Genomic DNA, 20,510 nt, shown 5'->3' on the forward strand with positions numbered 1-20,510 from the left:
ATGTATGTTGATTAGACGTGCATACACGTACACTTGTCTATATAGTAATTCATTCGTTTCACTGAGTCAAAGTCAATAAACAAGTAAATTGTCTGGTAGTGTTTGATGTCAGTGATGGATGCATTTTTCACCTTATAGATCAAGAAGATGTTTTTTGTGCTATGGAGAAAAATACCATCTTCCTTAAAAAAAAAGAAAGTTGTTAAGTATTCAAAAACTATTTAGAGATTACAAATAGATTTTTGGCATATAATTCTTACAGCTTTCTTGAATATTTCAGGGCAGCTCAAATACAGGCATTTTAGTAGAACTTGGACTCAAACAGGTGAAGAAATTGAATTTCCATTTCAGGCTAGCTGTGGGCAGTGTTCTGCCTCTAATGGTGTAGCCCTGGACGACTGGCAGTTTCCTGTGTGTCTCTTCCGTCTGCATAGGTGGCTTTGCAGATGGTCACAGCATCAGTGTTTCCCAGCATTTAGTCTGCAGGCTACCTGTATTAGGATACCTTGGTGCTCAGTATGAATTCAGATTACAAAGGCCCACACCTCCCCTACCAAATGAAAATGAGATTGAGTCATGAGAATCTGTATTTTTAACATGGACTTCGGGTGATTCTTGAGTTAGAGAATCATGAAGTAAAGTATAATTTTGATGGATCGTTAAGGGATTTCAGTTTGGCGTGGGATAGGATTATTCAGTGATCAAGTAGAGAAAATCTCTTAAGACTACTTGAAGGTAGCTTAGTTCTCAATCATGTAATTGCAGTGATTGAAATAAACACCATCATATTCAATCCAGCAAGTCTCTGTGTATAGAATTGTTGAATGGGAGAGATTTGAACTTTGCTGATTTATCCTGCAATATGTATTTGGAATTGTATCAGATATTTCTTGATGGCTTGTTTTAACTGTTTATATGACTTCTTAGTGTTATTTGATGTATTATGTCCAGTGTAAATTCAGATGTTACTTTGGCCTTTCATTTTCTACATATTCCTTAAAAAATGAGGACAAAAAGGTTCTCATCCAAAAGTTAAAATGTTACGATGTTACCTGTAATCATGTACTGATTTCTATTATGAAACCACTGAAAATTCCACTTATTCCTCTGCCTGAGTGTGATGTTATTTTATATAAAGATCATATTTTACCTATCTGTGATGTATAAACTTTCAGGGGCATTTGGCCAATAAGATTCTTATTTTTATTCTGTGATTGCAGATAAATTTGCAGATCAGTCGTACGTTTCTAGAGTATAAGCCCTTCTAGTCAGTGACTGTATTTCAGGGTTGTTCCAACTTGGTCCGGTGGACATTTGGGGCCTGATGATGTTTCGGGGGAAGAGTTGCCTGTGCATGGTCCAGTGTTCAGCCCCGACCTTGGCCTCTGCTCACTGGATGCCGCTAGCTCCCTTTTCCTCCCTCCCCCAGCACTGTCAGCTGAAATTCTATCAGGGATGGAAGTTAACCTTCAAAGAACCGAGTGGCTAAAGGGTGGATGGTATCAACTCCATCTTATAGGCAAGAAAACTGAGGTCGAGGAGATTAAGTGATGGCACGAAGTGTGGAGCTGGGATTCTCTCACTGCAGCCTGTTACGAGAACTGTAACATCAGCTATACAATTCCACCACCATTTTTCTCATTGATTGCATATTTCATTTTCTTTATTTGATTTGTGTAGATTTTGAGTTATGTAAGCCGTTGCTACTAGCTATACCCTCCCTCTCCAGATCAGTGACATTTGTCTCTGTATTTTGGCACTTAATTAGATGCATTTGAAGGTAATCAGGGCTTATGTTTGCCTGCCTTCTTAATTTGAGGTGAGGAGCATTAAGAACATATTTACTCACATAATCTATTTTTACTTGAAAGAGGGCAATCTCAATAACGGTATTCAATTAGAATATCCTTGACCCAGAAGTATTTGTAAATGATATGATCAATAAGGGTTTAATACCAAAATATAGAAACAGCTTATATCAAAAAAACTCAATATCCAAAAAAACTACCTGATTAAAAAATGGTCTGAAGACCTAAATGGACTTTTCTCCAAAAAAGACATACAAATGGCTAACAAGCATGTGAAAAGATGCTTAACATTACTAATTATTAGAGAAATGCAAATCAGAGCCACAAAGGCATGTTGCCTCTCACCTCTCAGAATGGCTGATATCAAAAAGTCTACAAATAACTAATGTTGGCGAGGATGTGGAGAAAACAGTTGTGTACTGTAGGTGGGAATTAAATTGATATAGCCACTTTGGAAAACAGTATGGAGCTTCCTTAAAAAACTAAAACTAGAACTACCCTATGATCCAGCAATCCCACTCCTGGGTATATATCTGGAAACAACGAAAACTCTAATTTGAAAGGATATATGCACCCCAGTGGCAGCAGTATTTATAATACCTTGAGAGTCCCTTGGACTGCAAGGAGATCCAGCCAGTCCATTCTGAAGGAGATCAGCCCTGGGATTTCTTTGGAAGGAATGATGCTAAAGCTGAAACTCCAGTACATTGTCCACCTCATGCGAAGAGCTGACTCATTGGAAAAGACTCTGATGCTGGGAGGGATTGTGGGCAGGAGGAGGAGGGGACGACAGAGGATGAGATGGCTGGATGGGATCACTGACTCGATGGACATGAGTCTGAGTGAACTCCGGGAGTTGGTGATGGACAGGGAGGCCTGGCGTGCTGCGATTCATGGGGTCGCAAAGAGTCGGACACGACTGAGCGACTGAACTGAACTGAACTGAGACATGGAAACAATCCAAGTGCCCATCAACAGGTGATTGGTTTAAGAAGATGCAAGAAATGTGTATATATGTATATATATATAGAGAGAGAGAGGCAGAGAAAGAGAGACACCCACACACACATATATACACAGTGGACTATTTAGTCATAAAAAAAGAGTGAAATTCTGCCATTTGCAGCAACATGAATGGACCTAAAAAGTAGTATGCTTAGTGAAATAGGCAGACAAAAAACAATAAATATTGTATGTTATCACTTGTTTGTGGAATCTGACAAAACCAATGTATATATTAATATCAAAACTGAAAGGGACTCACAGATAATAGAAAACCAAGTATGGATGCCAGTAGGGCGAGGAAAGCAAAGAGGGGTGGGATAGGAGCGTGGGGTTAAGAGCTACAAACCATGTGTAAATAAGCAACAAGGCTGTATTGCACAGCACAGAGAAGTACAGCCATGTTTTATAGTAACCTTAGGTAGAGCATAGTCTATAAAAATATTGAGTCACTGTGCTGTAACTAATATAATATTGAAAGCCAACTGTACTTCAATTATATATATGTATGTGTGTAACACTTGATAGAATTAAGTCCTAAGTTAGAGATAGGCACGATAAATTATGTGTTGGTCTAAGCTCACAGGGCTATTCAAAGACAGGACCTGTATCTTCATATATATACACCAGGTTTTTATTTTTGTCACCCCTATTGTTTGTGCCATCTCTAATAAAAGCCATTGTTGATCACTGGCCAGAGCCTCCTAGTCACCTCTCTTCATGTTTAAGGGAAAAGGTCTAGAGTTGAAAAAGAAAGGAGGAGAGATTTTCGGTACTATCTGTCACAAATTCACTTTGTCTTTTTCCTGTGTTTTGGTGCGGGGGAGAGAAACCAAAATTAAAGATTACTAAAGTGATTGGTAAATCAGCACCCAGTTTTTTTATACCCAACTGTCATAAAAAATATTCTGGAAATAAAATGAACAGAGGGAGCAATTATGTGAGTAAATACAGTATACTTTGCATAAATTAGGATAGTTGTGTAAACATACTGTATTTTGTCTACTGAGAATATTTTATTTCTTTTTTTTTCTGTCCCAGTTGCCTTAAATCTGTAAAGTAGTATAGTTTTGATTTTCTATAGTGATTACTATGCCTCTTAAAGTCATCTAATTCTCTATTGTTTCCTTATTTTCGTTACTATTTTTTGTTCTCCTTAAAAAGATGCCATTGTAGTGACTGTATCTTATTTTAATTAATGTGGAGATTTCACAGTAACTTTGAAGTAACTGAAATTATTAATACTCTAGGTTATTACAAAAGCAGAAACTTTTAAAACAAGTAATGTTGCTTTGAGATAATATTTTTGCAATTACAGTTCATGTTTTTAAAATTAAAGTACAAAGCAGTTCTTTTAAGACTCAGAAAACACTAACGGAAGAGATGGGCCTTTTTTTTGGAGAAATGTGTCCTGTAAATGAAGTCAAATGAAGAGTGAGACTTTATATATGTGTGGGTATATATATATTTATAATTTTTTAAAAAAACAACATCTTTTAAAATAAGTACTTTATAGATAAAACTTACTCTCTTGGAATTTATTTTTTGTTATAGTATTTTTGTGTAAGTCATAAGTTGGATTATTAAGTAATTATTTTGTATGAGAATGTCATGTTTTTTCCTTTTTTGTGTGTTTACATTATTTTTTAAGAGTTAAGAACAACATATCTATATGGGTTTGTATAAGTATATATTTTTTTTAAGTAAAAGGCTCATTTATTACCTAGTTTCTCATTTTAAAAAAATTTAGAATTATTTATTCTTTTTCTTATCAAGGCATTGCTTCAGAGTTTGGAGTTCGAGGTTATCCAACAATTAAGCTGTAAGTTGAGTGTTGTATGTTTATATGTGTATTTTTATTAGTTCACTCTACTTACATTTTATTATATTTCTAGTAGCTTCCTTGGAGAATTGAAGACTTGGGTTCAGCAGTTCTTTCTAGGTGCAGTGTGGTCCAGGGAAAGGGATCCATCTGTGCTTTTTCTTTGCACTTAAGTTAATGTGTGGTTTAAGGCTAATTCACCAAATGTGTTTTGAGTTGGACTGTGAGAGGCGCTTAGCAGGACAAAGGTGTACAGTTGTAAATTACAACAGGTCTTTTACCCCTCAGGTGCTCAAGAGTGTATTCTGTTTAACTTGTGAACCCTATCTCTTAACAGATTTTACTTTTCTATAATTAAAATAGACTTGCTTCATTAGAGGTGAAAGAAAAAGAGAATAAAATTGATGGATGTTAGTTATCACCTATAGATTTGACCACATCTGTCACAGAGCATATACAGTAAAAAATATCTTGTGATAATTCTAAAGGCCTTGTTTTGTAATCATGGTTTTATTGAATTTTCTCATGAGTTTAATCCTGATCTCATCCTTATTTTGGTAATATGAAGACCTGAGGAATTACTTGGGAACTTATTTTTGTAATAAAGTAAGTTATTTTTTAATTCCTTGGGTTCTGTGTTGGCCTCCCTCCTTCTCCCACTGTTTAAAAATGTTTGCTAAGCCTCTTAGTTTCCTGTGTTCAGTTAATTATCTTTTTTATTCTTTTGGTTTAATTATAGGTGTTCTGTTGCGCTTTCACAACTTTTAAAATTTCAGTTAGTTGGACACAATTCATTGGCAAGATTTTAGAAGATTATCTAATTTTTCTAGAAGAGGTGTTTTTAATGCATTATTTTACCCTGTAATCTTGGTGCATTTATCACGTTACTCTGTTGTATTGCTTAAAATTGGTTTTATCTTTACCAAAATATTAATTCCCTGTCCTTTCACTGACCTTTTAATAGAGAAGATAGTAAGACTTATGCTTTGAGTTCCTTACCATGAATGTGTATGTTTTTCATTTATTAGAAGGATAAATATATGTAGCTATCAAACATAGAGTAAAATATTTTCACATAATTTTAGAAAAATATAGTCGTCTTCTTTGCATTTTGAGTTGTTGATCCCCTGAAGGCAGTGTTCAGCTGTTTTTTCCCCATGATTATGCTGCTTCTAAAACTCCATTTACTATTTTGTATGCTGTAATTTGTGTAACAATAGAGAGTGATTATCATTAAATATGAAAACAGTTAATGTAAACTTTTATCTTCTTTTCTTCTTTTAAGATTAAAAGGAGACCTAGCATATAATTATAGAGGACCACGAACAAAAGATGATATAATTGAGTTTGCTCACAGGGTGTCAGGGTAAGTTTGTATTCTGACAGGCCTTTAGGATATCAGTGTTTGAAAATTAAATGTATTTTAATAAACTGCACTGAATATACATATTTTTAGGTTTTTAAATAAAATTGTCTATGAGGAGAGATAGAGTTGCACAGCATATGCAAAGAGCTTCTCTAGAAAAATAAAGGGGTCCATGATTTATGTTACATACTTGCTGACCTCACTCACATTTAAATTTATTTTGTGTATAGAAGAGCTTTTCCCCAATGGATTTTTTTAATGCATTTTCAAGACTTGATTACTTCTAACGGCTTTGTGAACCTTAATTTTTATTTCATGATGGTTTCGCCTTTGTACGACCTGGTTTACATTATTTTGCTCATTGTCTAGTTTCAGTGTTAAGAGAAACCCCACAACGTGATGTTCTGAATAGTCTTAGACTTTAATCCCTAGCCTGTGATACGTGAAGATGCTTTTGAGATGTAACTAAGATTCTTTCCCTCATCTTTCACATGCTCCTGTATGCCAGCTGTGAGGTATTGTTGCACATTTTGCTTAGAATATAATGTAATTAGAACCCAGAGATCTTTTTGAGTTTCAGATCTCTGAAGTTTTACTGCTAAAAAAATGAATTTTGTCTTTCCTTTTGGTTTGAATCTGGTGATTTTTTTTTTTTTAATTTACATCTTGCTGGCATATATAGAAAGTTGGTGCATATAATTGTTTAGTGGGATTATGTATAACTTCTTGAAGAGAACATTTATCAAAGTAGGTTACTTTGAAAATATAGTAGCTTATGAGTTTGACAGGATGTAATATATTGATAGCTCTAAATATTTTTAAGTTAAATTGAAATACTGGGGTAGATTTGTTGGGTGGCATGATACTATCTAGCTTAAATTATTTGAGAAAAGACACAGAATTAGGAATGATCTTTGAATATTAAAGTTTGCAAAGCTTTGATAAAGTATAATTTTTACTGTATTTTCTTACTGATTGCATGTTTCATTTTATTTGCTTTGTGAATAATTTTGAGGTCACTTTATATTACATGAGGGGGTCTCTGTTAGTGTTACTTTATTCCCCTGTGGTTTAGATTAGTCTTTATGTTTTGGCAATTTTAAGATGGCCTTCTCCTGATGTAACCAGGACTGAATCTACTGCAAAGGAAATTTCAAGAATCACTTCTGGAGTTGCGTCACTTACCAGTTAATTACTCACGGGTGAAAATAGAGACTAGAATAGAGTGATGCAATGCATTTAAAGAACTGTGCATTTTGAAAATATGTTTGCCTTTGCAGAATACATTTTGTTCTTTTTGCAAATGTGATGGAATAAAAATCTTATAGACCACATTTAGAAGCAGACTGCCTCTTAGCTTTTAATAATATTTCATAAGTCATATGTTTTATAGTCACCTTTGATGTAGTTCATTTCTCAGTTTATTTGGCTTTGAAATATATAATAAAACTTCTTACAGTTTTGTTTTCATAAAATTCTTATATGCTACCATTTTCCATTTTATTTTTCCCTAGAAGAATAACATACTTAGGAACATTTTAGATTTTAATCTTTATAGAGTGTTTTAAAACTACATAGCATTTAAATGGACAGAGTAAGACATAAACATTCTAAATATAATGTTATTAACTCCTAGAATAGTATATTTCACAGTGTGTTTGTGTGAATGATCTTTTGAAAGGGAGAAAAAAAATTACCTCTCACGTGGATGGTTTTATTTTTAGCTGAGGATTCTAAATGGATTATAGTCCCATCTTTGCCTATCCAAACATTGGTTAAGGTGATATTCTCCAGAGGGACATATTTAAAGCTTATTTTTTAAACTGGTAGATCAAATTGTAGGTACTGTATTTTAATAGTGGTCATGGGCTATAGTTTATAAGATTTATGTGGATTGAATGATATACTTAAAAGGCAATTCATACAGTAATAAAAGTTTGTGACATTAGACATGATGGGCTGACATAAATAGAAATAAAGTATGTACTACTTTTAGTTCAAGTACAAGGTTTTTTTCATTTGTTCTATTTTCAAACAGGGCTCTAATTCGGCCACTTCCTAGTCAGCAAATGTTTGAACATATGCAGAAGAGACATCGTGTATTTTTTGTTTATATAGGTGGAGAGTCACCTCTGAAGGTATCAAATGATTTTATTTTTTAATCCATAAGAACAGAATGTATTATAATTTAGTTTTCTGTATAATGAAGACTTTCTTGAAAAACTCAGGACTTATTTCATCGTTATTAGGAATACTTCAGTTCAATCTAAGTGTTTTTATAATAAAAGCACTTTGTCATATACCCTCTATAGTATTTGCCTTCATGAAACAATTGAGTAAAAAGTGGGTGGATGTGGCCTACCTTAGTCTTTCTTCTGTTCTTGACCTATTTATTTAAATTCTGTATTGCTTTTCAGCATTTTGAGACTTTGAGACTGCAACATGCAGTTGAGTGTAATAGGCAAAAGCTCACTGTTTTAAGATTATTGTATACATGTATGTGTATGTTTGCATGTGTGGACATGCACTTATCTCTTCATTAGCAAATTAATAAATGTAATTTGAGCTTGTTTTATTTAATGAACATTATTTGAAGGCATATAAAAGCACTTAGTTATAATGGTCTTTTGCCTAAGAAACAGTTTATTTATGTTTAATCTTTCCAAATGAAAGGATTTAAGGTAGCAAATTGTCGTGATCTATTAATACTTAGCAATGATACTACTTGCTCTGAATGTTTAATGAGGAATGAATTTTGATCTTGGTTACTGTTTAAAAGTTACCTTTTTTCTGTTTGTATCTTCACAGGAGAAATACATTGATGCTGCTTCAGAATTAATTGTATATACATACTTCTTTTCTGCCTCAGAAGAAGTCGTCCCTGCGGTAATATTTTAAGTTGAATTTTAAGTAATGTGTTAATATGTATATTCAACAACTGTTGATTGTTCTTTAATCATTGTGGCATGCACAGTTTTAAGTCCTGGATTATTGATGACAACCAAAGTCATCAGGACCCTCATACGGTAGAGGTTATGTTCTTGTGGATGGGGAAGTGGATTAAATTTCAGTATTGTAGATGAGTCTTTCTGTGCTTGGGTCCTCGGGAAACAAAGCTGTGAACAAGATATCATAACTGCTTAAAAAAAAAAAAAGCAGCAGTGTAGTCATTTAGAGGTGGGATGGCTGCTCTTGACTGGTTGATCAAGAAGTATCTGTCTGAGGAGAAAATATATTTGAACTGGGACTTACGGGACATGAAGGAGCCACACACAGGTCTGTGGCCAAAGTAAACCAGAAACAAGGACCAGGGGATGCAAATGCCCTGGATGAGAGCCTGCCCGGCGTAGTGGAGTGACAGCGGTCGCCACTGCGGCTGTACTGCAGTGAGAAAGACGAGAGGGAGGTAGAGGCCAGTGGAAGCCTTGCAGATCATGGCCACGCGTGCGAAGGGCTAGGGAAGGACTTGGTCTCAAGTCTGTTTTAAGGACATTCCTCTGCTAAGTGCAAAAGGGACTGGATCAGAATGAGACTCAATCAGGAACATCAGTTAAGCTCTTGAAACAATCTAGGATTTAGTCTTGAAAGGTAGTAAAAGAATTAGGGAGAAGGAGAGAATTGTTTGGAGATGGAATTGTTTGAGCTTGCCCTAGAGGAAAAGAGATGAATAATAAGTCATTATACGTGTTCTCTTGGTTGTAATTCATTTTGATTGAGAAATAGTTGTTCAGGTTCAAACATGAAAAGACTCTAGCTGTGACTTTGAATTGTTCAGTTGCAAAATAAAGAGGTGCTTTAGTAATTTAATAAAAGGATGACTCTAGGTTTTTGGTTTGAACAACTGGGTAGGTAGCTGGTAGTGTTACTTAGGAGCTTGGGAATACTGGGGAAGGAACAAGTTAAGAGTATGGGAGGAAAGATCGAGTTTTGAAGGTTTATTTTAATTTGACATACTAAGCATCCAAGTACAAACATCAAATAAATTGTTGGATATAAGGGTTGGGAGTTAAGTCACAGCCGCATAAATAATAAAATAAACTTCTCAAACATGGAGTGCAAATTTGGGGAGGGTGGTGGGTAAAAGGTCCCGGGTCCTAAAGACAGCAGAGAATAATGAGAAAAACTCACCAGTAAAGTAGGAAAACAAGGTGAAAGGGAAGCCAGGATACAAGGTGTGTAAGAGAAGAGTGGCCAGTTGTGCAAGATGCTTGTGAAACACCAACTTGAGGAAGGAACAGTGGTGTTTGTCCCCGTGGAGGTAGTTGATGGTTTTAAGAGAAATGGTTTCAGAGGAGTAATGGGGATAGGTGCCTCACAGGTGTGTGATTTCAGGAATGGCTGACTCAGGGATGCCCTTGGAAGGGAGAGACATGGGATGTTCTGAACTGCTCCGAGAGCATCAGTATGGATGGGTGACTAGTGGCGTGCTTGATGGCAGAGCCTCTCCTGAGGGCTTTACCGCTGCCCTTCAGTGGCTGTCTTCATGGTGCTGTGGAATTTTTTAATGCATTGTAACCAGATCATTCTGTATCACCTGAGACATACCTCCCTCCCTTTTAATCTTTCCAGGACAGCTGTCCTTCCTTTTATTATTTTTATTAGTCATCTACTAATTTGTTCATTTTTATGTCATGTAGTAATTCTCTGTGGCTTACCCAAGTTACATCTTTCCTGCTCTGATGCTGATTTCTCTTCTGTAATTTTTCTCTTTTGAAATTAGTACAACACAGCTCCCCTGGTAGCTCAGCGGGTAGAGAATCCACCTGCCATGCAGGAGACCTTGGCTTCTATCCCTGGGTTGGAAAGATCCCCTGGAGGAGGGCATGGCAACCCACTCCAGTATTCTTGCCTGGAGAATCCCCATGGACAGAGAAGCCTGGCGGGCTGCAGTCCATGGGGTCGCAGAGAGTCAGACATGACTAAGCACAGCACAGGGCTAAGAAGCAGGCACCCACTGAATGAATTTCTTCTTATTTATTGCCATTATGAGTTCTCATTCATGAACCAGTCTAAGCCTGTTCTCGCCTCTCCCATATGTTAGCATCTCTTATTCTCCAGTGAGGTAGTGATGCCTCCTGGGTTCACAGTTGGGGGGAGGATGGGCCTGTGCTGCCTGCTACTTCTGCCCCAGCTCCTCTGCCATTTCAGCGTGCCGCCTGGACCCCACTTCTTGTGATATCTTTGTCTGTTAGCAACTCTAAGAATATTCCATGGTTCCTCCATAGCAGACAGGGCACGTACCAGGGGATGTATCAAGAGGTAACAAGTCCAGTCACTGAATGAGCTTGAGATTGATTGTGTTCTTTTTAACCATTTGTAATTTTTTTGTTAGCATTGTGAGTTTTCCCCCAAGTATCTTTCAAAACTTTTAAAACTCATGGTGACCAACTGAAAAATTTTAACTGTCAAACTCATTTACTCTTCTGGTTTATGCAGTATGTGACCCTGAAAGAGATGCCTGCCGTGCTTGTTTTCAAAGATGAAACCTATTTTGTTTATGATGGTAAGTTCCAGCATTTTAACTGATGTAAAACAAAACAGCTTATGATTAAAATGCTGTGTCTATTACATGCCTTAGATGTTGCTGTCAGATGCACCTACTGTTCACAAAACCCATTAGCTCAGTGACTGCTGGGTTTTCTTACCCTTCAGCTTCATGTTTTCCACTCAGTGGTCTTTCATTCTGAGTTTCCTTACAATAAGTTTCTTTTTCTTTTTTTTAAATCAAATCATTTGCCTTCTTTAGAAATGAGCTCTATGCAGTTTCTCTACATTACTTTAAAATATTCAGAATTCATTTTAAAAGGGTCTGACATTTGAGACACACAAAGAAGTGGAAGAAATAAGCCATCTTCCACAGTGAAGCCTGCTTCTCCTGCCTTTTCATTGTTGTTGATAATGTCAGGAGCATGGGGATGAAGCTCAGAGGGCGTGGTATATTTCCTAATGAGTTTTAGTTTTATCACTTTCATGTATAATCTTCAGAAAATTTGACCTGGAGTGGAGATTGTGACCCAGTGATCAACTTCTGGTTTTATGTTTACTCTCCTAAGTCATCAATCTGAATCCATAAATGCTTTCAGATTTGTGTCATATTACTCATTTTATAGGTGTGATAACTTGAAAACGTTCTGTTTAGCAAGTGACCGAAAAAGCACATCTTTCAAGAAGTCAATAAAATCCAGTCTTCCTTCAAACACGTTGGTAGGCGTTTCCATCAGCTGCTTTTTCATGCAGTTGTGATCATTTTTCAGACTTAAATTTCTAATTAGGACAGAATTATCTTGGATATTATATTTCCTGTCAGAGGAAGTATATGATGTTAGAAAAGGGCTAAAATACTGTGTTTGATGTTATATGTGATTTTGTTTTACATAAGAAAAAGGATGTCATAAAATACAGAAGAGCAAAGAAATTAGAGTAAAATAATTGTCTATAAGGACATCATCCAAGAATAATCATGAGCCCAGGAAAACTATGTAGTAGGAGTATATATGTGCCTTCATTTTATCATTCTGTCAGTTTTCTTACATACTGCATTTTTGGCAGTATTACAGTCATGTTGTATTATTTTGTCACCTGCTTCACCCCTTAATTATTGTAATTTTTAAAAATGTATAAATGGCCTTCCTCACTGTGTACCATAATGATTTAAATTACTTCCTGTTTAGGGTATTTCAGTTATTTCCTATATTTTTATTTATTTATCTTTTGCTGTGTTAATGATGCTATAATGATGAATTGTTTTGTGTATTAATCCTCTTTTTACATTTGATTGTTTGCTTCGAATAGCTTTCTAAAAATGAAGTTCGTGATTTTAAGATTATGGTCCTGTGTCAGGCATTTTATAAATATTGCTAGATTAAACATTGTAAACATTTTAATGTCATATTTGTACTCTAATTTATTAACTTTGTTTTAAAGAGTATGAAGATGGTGATCTGTCATCTTGGATCAACAGGGAGAGGTTTCAGAATTACCTTACGATGGATGGCTTCCTCTTGTATGAACTTGGAGACACTGGTAACAGCATATGTACAACTCTCCATCACTCTACAAAGCTTTTCCTTAGCTGATTACATAAATCTGTAGGAAATGAGTTTTTAATTTCTATTTCATAATATCATTCCTTCTTTCAGACCTGAATGCCAGTTCAACTTTATGAGAATATAGATGAATATTACCAAAGAACATACATGTGGAATAAAGATTAGCTAGAAAGGGTACGTTCGGAGAAGGCGTTGGCACCCCACTCTAGTACTCTTGCCTGGAAAATCCCATGGATAGAGGAGCCTGGTAGGCTGCAGTCCATGGGGTCGCTAAGAGTCTGACGCAACTGAGGGACTTCACTTTCACTTTTCACTTTCATGCATTGGAGAAGGAAATGGCAACCCACTCCGGTCTTCTTGCCTGGAGAATCCCAGGGACAGGGGAGCCTGGTGGGCTGATGTCTATTGGATTGCACAGAGTCAGATGTGACTAAAGCGACTTAGCAACAACATGAAAGTGTTCGTTAAAGAATCAGTAGTGACAGGGAAAACAGAGCCTGGATAATAAGGAAATAAGAAAAATAACCACCAGAAACCTGTCCTCAGAAGACTGATTTTGTAATAGAATTTGGAATACAAGTAATGACAACCTTTGAAAGCACACTTCTACTTGTGCGGAAAATAAGGGTGGTTGGCATGGTTTCTTGAAGTTACATGCTCGAAAATGATAAGCAAAGCAAATATAAATATAGATACAGAAAGAAAGCTGTAAGAAACTAGCTGAATGGTCTCAAATAGATATAAACTACAAAAATTATAAGAAGCCAACCACGTGTTAGGAAGAAGTGCTTTGTTAGTTTGTATTAATTTTCAACAAAATACTTAACTTTCATCAGTTTGTGAGTTGTGTGAAAGAATGCAGTTTGAGTATATGAATTGTTAAATATTTACCATTATTGGGGCTTTCCTGATAGCTCAGTTGGTAAAGAATCTGCCTGCAATGCAGGAGACCCCAGTTCAATTCCTGGGTCAGGAAGATCCACTGGAGAAGGGATAGGCTACCCTGTCTAGTATTCTTGGGCGTCCCTTGTGACTCAGCTGGTAAAGAATCTGCCTGCAATGCAGGAGACATAGGTTTGATCTCTGGGTTGAGAAGATCCCCTGGAGAAGGGAAAGGCTACCCACTCCAGTATTCTGGCCTGGAGAATTCCATGGACTGTATAGTCCAGTTCAGTTCACTCGCTCAGTCGTGTCCAACTCCTTGTGACCCCGTGAACTGCATGCAGCATGCCAGGCCTCTCTGTCCATCACCAACTCCTGGAGTCCACCCAGACCCATGTCCATCGAGTCAGTGATGCCATCCAACCATCTCATCCTCTGTCGTCCCCTTCTCCTCCTGCCCCCAATCCCTCCCAGCATCAGGGTCTTTTCACATGAGTCATCTCTTCGCATCAGGTGGCCAGAGTATTGGAGTTTCACCTTCAACATCAGTCCTTCTAATGAATACCCAGGACTGATCTCCTTTAGGATGGACTGGTTGGATCTCCTTGCAGTCCAAGGGACTCTCAAGAGTCTTCCCCAACACCACAGTTCAAAAGCATCAATTCTTCGGCGCTCAGCTTCCTTCACAGTCCAACTCTCACATCCATATATGACCACTGGAAAAACCATAGCCTTGACTAGACGAACCTTTGTTGGCAAAATAATGTCTCTTGATTTTTAACATTCTTGCCTAGGTTGGTCATAACTTTGCTTCCAAGGAGTAAGTGTGTTTAAATTTCATGGTTGCAACCACCATCTGCAGTGATTTTGGAGCCCGGAAAAATAAAGTCAGCCACTGTTTAAACTGTTTCTCCATCTATTTCCCATGAAGTGATGGGACCAGATGCCATGATCTTAGTTTTCTGAATGTTGAGCTTTAAGCCAACTTTTTCACTCTCCTCTTTCACTTTCATCAAGAGGCTGTTTAGTTCTTCTTCACTTTCTGCCATAAGTGTGGTGTCATCTGCATATCTGAGGTTATTGATATTTCTACTGGCAGTCTTGATTCCAGCTTGTGCTTCCTCCAGCCCAGCATTTCTCATGATGTACTCTGCGTATAAGTTAAATAAGCAGGGTGACAATATACAGCCTTGACATACTCCTTGTCACAAAGAGTCGGACATAGCTGAGCGACTTTCACTCACTAATTGATATTTATATTTTGGGGGTTGGAGGTAGGTTAGAATTTATCACTTGATGTTAAATAATTCAGGGTTTCACTCTGTTAAACATAATACGTTTAAAACAATTGGAATTGGATTTATAAGCTATATACTATTTTCCTGTTCGTAAGTACAGTAATAATTGGAAAGTTTGTATAATTAGGACTATAGAATTTAGATATGTCATTCTTCATTTCAGGAAAGCTTGTGGCTATTGCAGTAATTGATGAGAAAAATACATCAGTTGAACATACCAGGTATAGTGCCTTGAAATAGTTTTAAGCTTCAGCTATCATCCAGTTCAGACTTTACATGGCCTTCAGATAAATTGATATGGTATGTTACTTTTCCTGCAGCATTAAACATTAGATAAAGCAGCAGATACTATAATTGAATAATTTTATTTTTTCAAGTTGACAAGATGGAATGTTCATGTGTTTTTTATTTTCTTACAGATTAAAATCAATTATTCAGGAAGTTGCTAGAGATTACAGAGACCAGTTCCACAGGTAGGTGTTTGCATTCTGGAAAGCTCCATTATCTTTATTTCATTATATTTTGTAATACAGTAAAGCAAAAGTAAGGTGTATTCCATACTTTAAAAGATGAATCAAGGAGCTGAAATGAATTACAGCATGTTGCATTTCACTATGAATTGTTTGGACTTGAAGTTTGTTGATATATGTCTTACAAGTTAGAAAAAAAAAAAACCTTCTAATTTGAATCATACCTGCATCTTGTTAGGATTTAGGGTAGGTATGTGGTAAGAAAACATGCCCATATACAAGCATATATTTCAGAGGTGTTGTGGACTTGGCTCCAAACCACTGCAGTACAGCAAGTCACACGGAATCTCTGTTTCCCTAGTACATATAAAAATTATGTTTTGATATATGCTGTGGTCTGTTAAGTGTGCAGCAGCACTGTGTCTGAAAAAATGTCCATACTTTAAAAATGACAATCATTACCCTATCCTTCAGTGGGCTGTAATCTTTTTGCTGGTGGAAGGTTGCCCCCGTGTTGAAGGTTGCTGACTGACCAGGGTGGTCGAGATTGGGGTGGCCGTGGCTTTTTCTTAAAATAGAACAATAACATCTGCCTCATGGATCAACTCTTCCTTTCCTGAACAATTTCTCCATAGCATTGACAGCATTTTGCCCACATTAGAACATCTTTCAGAATCTGAAGTGATCCTCTCAAACCCTGCTCCTTTGTCAGCTAAGTTTATGTAATATTCTGAGTCCTCTAAATGTTGTGATTTCAACAGTCTTGGTAACCTCTTCCCCAGGAGTAGATTCCTGGAACCACTTTCTCTGCTCATCCATAAGAAGCAACTCCTCATCCACTCATATGTTATCACAGGATTGTAGCAGTTCGGGCTCCATTCCTAACTCTAGTTTTCTGACTGTTCACTACATCAGTAGTCATTTCCTTCTCTGAAATGTTGAACGACTCAGAATCGTCTCTGAGGGTTGGAATCTGCCTCTTCCAAACTCCTCTTGGTGTCGATATTTGACCTCTCCCCATGAATCATGAATGCTCTCAGTGGCATCTAGGATTGTGACTCCCTGCCGGAGGTTTGCAGTTGACTCTGCCCAGATCCACCAGATCTGTCACTGTGTGTGGCAGCTGTGGCCTTAGGAAATGTGCTTCTTCCCTAAGAAGACTTGAGAGTCAGAGGGCTGAAGAATGGGTGTTGTGTTAACGTTAGCAGGAGGGAACACAACATTCATCTCATTGTATCTCTCCATCAGAGCTCTTGGGGGACCCAAGTGCATTGTCAATCAGCAGATAGTTTGAATCTTTTTTTTGTTTTCCTGAGCAGTAGGTCTCAACAGTAGGGCCTAAAATATTATCAAACCATGTTGTAAATAGATATGCTACACCCAGGCTATGTTGTCATAAAAAGGCAGGGTAGATTTAGCATAATTCTTAAAAACTTTTAATATTTTTAAAATGATAAATGAGCATTGGTTTCAACTTAGAGTCATGAACTATGTTTGCCCCTCACAAGAGTCAGCCTGTCCTTTGAAGGTTTAAAAGCCAGGCATGGACATCTCCTCTCTGGCTCCAAAAGTCCTAGATGGCATCTTCTTCCGACAGAAGGCTGTTGCATCTACACTGAGAATCTCTAGTTTGATGCAGCCACCTTCATTAATGATCTGAGCTGGATCTGGGTAGCTTGCTGTGGCTTCTGCATCAGCTCTTGCTGCCTCACCTTGCACTTTGCTGTCATGCAGTAGGCTTCTGTCCTTAAGTCTAATAAACCACCCTCTGCTGGCTTCAAATTTTCTTCCCAGTTTCTTCAGCTTTCTCAGCCTCTACTGAACTGAAGGGAGTTAGGGCCTTGCTCTGGGTTAGGCTTTGGCTTAAGGAAATGTTGTAGTTGCTTTGATCTTCTATCCAGAAACCCCCAAACTCTGCGTATCAGTAATAAGGCTGTTTTACTTGCTTGCCATTTGTGTAGTCACTGGAATAGCACCTTTAATTTCCTTCAAGAACTTTCCCTTGGCATTCATAACTTGGCTGACTATTTTGCTGCAAGAGGCCTAGCTTTCAGCCTATCTCAACCTTCAACTTCCCTCCCTTTCTGAACTGGATCTTTTATAGCTTTTGATTTAAAGTGAGAGACACGGGACTCTTTCACTTGAACATTTAGAGGCCATTGTAGGGTGATTACCCCGTCTGATTTCAACATTGTTGTGTCTCAGGGAACAGGGAGGCCAGAGGAGAGGGAGAGAGATGGGAGAATGGCTGGTTGGTGGAGAAGTCAGAACACACATAACATTTATTACTTAAATTGGAAGTCTTACATGGACACAGTTCATGGCGCCCCAGAATCACAGCAGTAACATTACAGATCACTGCTTACGGATCATCAGAGCAGATATAAAAATAATGAAAAAATTTGTAATATTGTGAGAATTACTAAAAATGTGACACAAAATGAGCAAATACTGTTGGTAAAATAGCACTGATAGACTCACTCAACGGAGTTGCAAGAAACTTCAATTTGTTAAGGTGAAAAAAGGAAAAAAGCATACTATCTGGGAACTGCTGCTGCTGCTGCTAAGTCGCTTCAGTCGTGTCTGACTCTGTGCGACCCCAGAGACGGCAGCCCACCAGGCTCCCCCATCCCTGGGATTCTCCAGGCAAGAAGACTGGAGTGGGTTGCCATTGCCTTCTCCAGTGCGTGAAAGTGAAAAGTGAAAGTGAAGTCACTCAGTCGTGTCCGACTCTTAGGGACCCCATGTACTGCAGCTCACCAGGCTCCTCTATCCATGGGATTTTCCAGGCAAGAGTCCTGGAGTGGGTCGCCATTGCCTTCGTCGATCTGGGAACTACAGTAAAGCAAAGCCCAGTAAAATGAGATTGCCTGTTTAGTCATGCATTTGAGGTACAGTTCAGTGAGCAGCTACAAATCAGATGCAGAAAGATGATGATTTTAACAAGAACTCAAAGTAAATGGAACCTAAAAAATAGGTAGTATTTTTCCTGTGTGCTGAGTCAGTTTGTCATAAGACAGTCAGTGTAAATCTGTCACATTACATATTGTACCTTTTTTATGCTGAGTCTCTCAATGATGTGTCAATTATATATATATATTTATTTCTCCTATTACATAGTATGAAACAAAATAGAAATGTCTTTAAAATTTTCTTGTTATATTGTGTTTGTATCTCCAAAGCTAGTAGAATTGACACTTTTTAATATTTATTGTATATAATTTATATGTTATATGTTTACAGTATTTACATGCTTAGCAAACAATAAATTCAGTGGTTTGTATTTATTCTTTTTTTGTATATTAATATTTAACATTGCTCTCTTTATCTCTCTTCTTTTTGGTTGTTGATTAGGGATTTTCAGTTTGGCCATATGGATGGAAATGACTATATAAATACCTTGCTGATGGAGTAAGTAAAATGCTAAATGACTCAATGATTTTGTTACCAACTCTTCTTTGTTGTTTTGGCCACACTGTGTGGCTTACAGGATTTTAGTTCTTCGATCGAGGTTTGAACGCATGCCCCCTGCAGTAGGAGTGTGGGGTCCTGACCATCAGACCACCAGGGCAGTCCTGACTATTAGTTTTTAAATTTCTGTTTTTCAAAGACAGGCAGAAGGACTAATAGCTGAAAGAAAGCAAACCTTTGTATATGTTAGTAAAGATACACTCCCGTTAAATATTTTACTTTAGGTTTTAAAATCTGTGTTTGAAACTTACTAAACTTTAAAATTCTCTATTCTAAAAATATACTCCCATTTTAATGTTGATAACATAGTATTTTGGAAAGAATATCATCATTCAAAAATTTGTAAACTTTGTAGTTTCTGTCTAAAATGCACCTTAATTCAGTTTTAATGAATAAAACTTAATTAGAAAATTTTTAGCATTCAGGGATTAATTACTATTCTAAAAGAATTTATTTTAACAGACTTTATAGGAAAACTATGCAGTTTTAAAATAATACTGATTATGCTTATGGTATTAAGATATGATTTGTCACTTCAGAAAGTTGATATTAGAAAACATTTACCAAACCTATACCAAAGTAATAAATTTCAAATGAAAGCCTATTAGATTCAGTGGACATTTAGTGAGTATTTGCTGTATGTCACACGCTGTGTTTGGCACTGCACTGTTGATGCAAAAAAGTGAGTAGATTATGGAGTCCCTGTCTTCAGATGTTTCCAGTTTGCTTGGTTAGACAGGATGATGGTTGCAGACTGTCTGAGAATGTGAGAAACCCCCCACTGCCGCCCTCATCCTGACACACAGAAGGCGCAGGGGCTCAGAAAATGCTTGCCAGAGGAGGCAGTAATTAAGAGAAGTTCTAAAGAATGAGAAGGTAGCTGAATGAAGAACGCAGAGAGGTCATTTCAGGCAGGGAGCAATAGGCAGACACACGAGCGTTTGGAAAATGGGTCTTAAAAAGAGCACAGGCGTGAAAATGGGGAAATCCCTCCAGAGCCTAAAATTACAACGTTCAGTTCAGTTCAGGTGCTTGACTTTTTGGCCTCCATGGACTGCAGCACACGAGGCCTCCCTGTCCATCACCAACTCTCGGAGCTTGCTCAAACTCATGTCCATTGAGTCGGTGATGCCATCCAACCATCTCATGCTCTGTCGTCCACTTCTCCAGCCCTCAATCTTTCCCAGCATCAGGGTCTTTTCAGAGGAGTCAGTTCTTTGCATCAGGCGGCCAAAGTATTGGAGTTTCAGCATCAGTCCTTCCAAGGAATATTCAGGATTGATTTCCTTTGGGATTGACTGGTTTGATCTTGCAGTCCAAGGGTCTTCTCCAATACCACAGT

At 37.3% G+C, this 20,510-nt stretch overlaps 1 protein-coding gene across 2 annotated transcripts in view; it reads left to right on the forward strand.

The window, feature by feature from the left end:
• TMX3 (thioredoxin related transmembrane protein 3) overlaps positions 1-20,510 on the forward strand; it is a 37,955-nt gene that overhangs the window by 7,732 nt on the left and 9,713 nt on the right. Inside the window, exons 5-13 of one of the 2 annotated variants that reach the window (XM_070778683.1) lie at positions 4,587-4,632; positions 5,918-5,998; positions 8,037-8,136; positions 8,807-8,884; positions 11,435-11,501; positions 12,923-13,021; positions 15,391-15,448; positions 15,647-15,700; positions 19,052-19,108. In XM_070778683.1, the coding sequence (XP_070634784.1) occupies positions 4,587-4,632; positions 5,918-5,998; positions 8,037-8,136; positions 8,807-8,884; positions 11,435-11,501; positions 12,923-13,021; positions 15,391-15,448; positions 15,647-15,700; positions 19,052-19,108 (640 nt within the window). The remainder of the gene's footprint in view (positions 1-4,586; positions 4,633-5,917; positions 5,999-8,036; positions 8,137-8,806; positions 8,885-11,434; positions 11,502-12,922; positions 13,022-15,390; positions 15,449-15,646; positions 15,701-19,051; positions 19,109-20,510) is intronic. The other variant, XM_070778684.1, reaches the window with a different exon arrangement.

The sequence above is a fragment of the Bos indicus genome, chromosome 24 (assembly GCF_029378745.1).
Source record: "Bos indicus isolate NIAB-ARS_2022 breed Sahiwal x Tharparkar chromosome 24, NIAB-ARS_B.indTharparkar_mat_pri_1.0, whole genome shotgun sequence".
Classification (NCBI taxonomy): Eukaryota; Metazoa; Chordata; class Mammalia; order Artiodactyla; family Bovidae; genus Bos; species Bos indicus.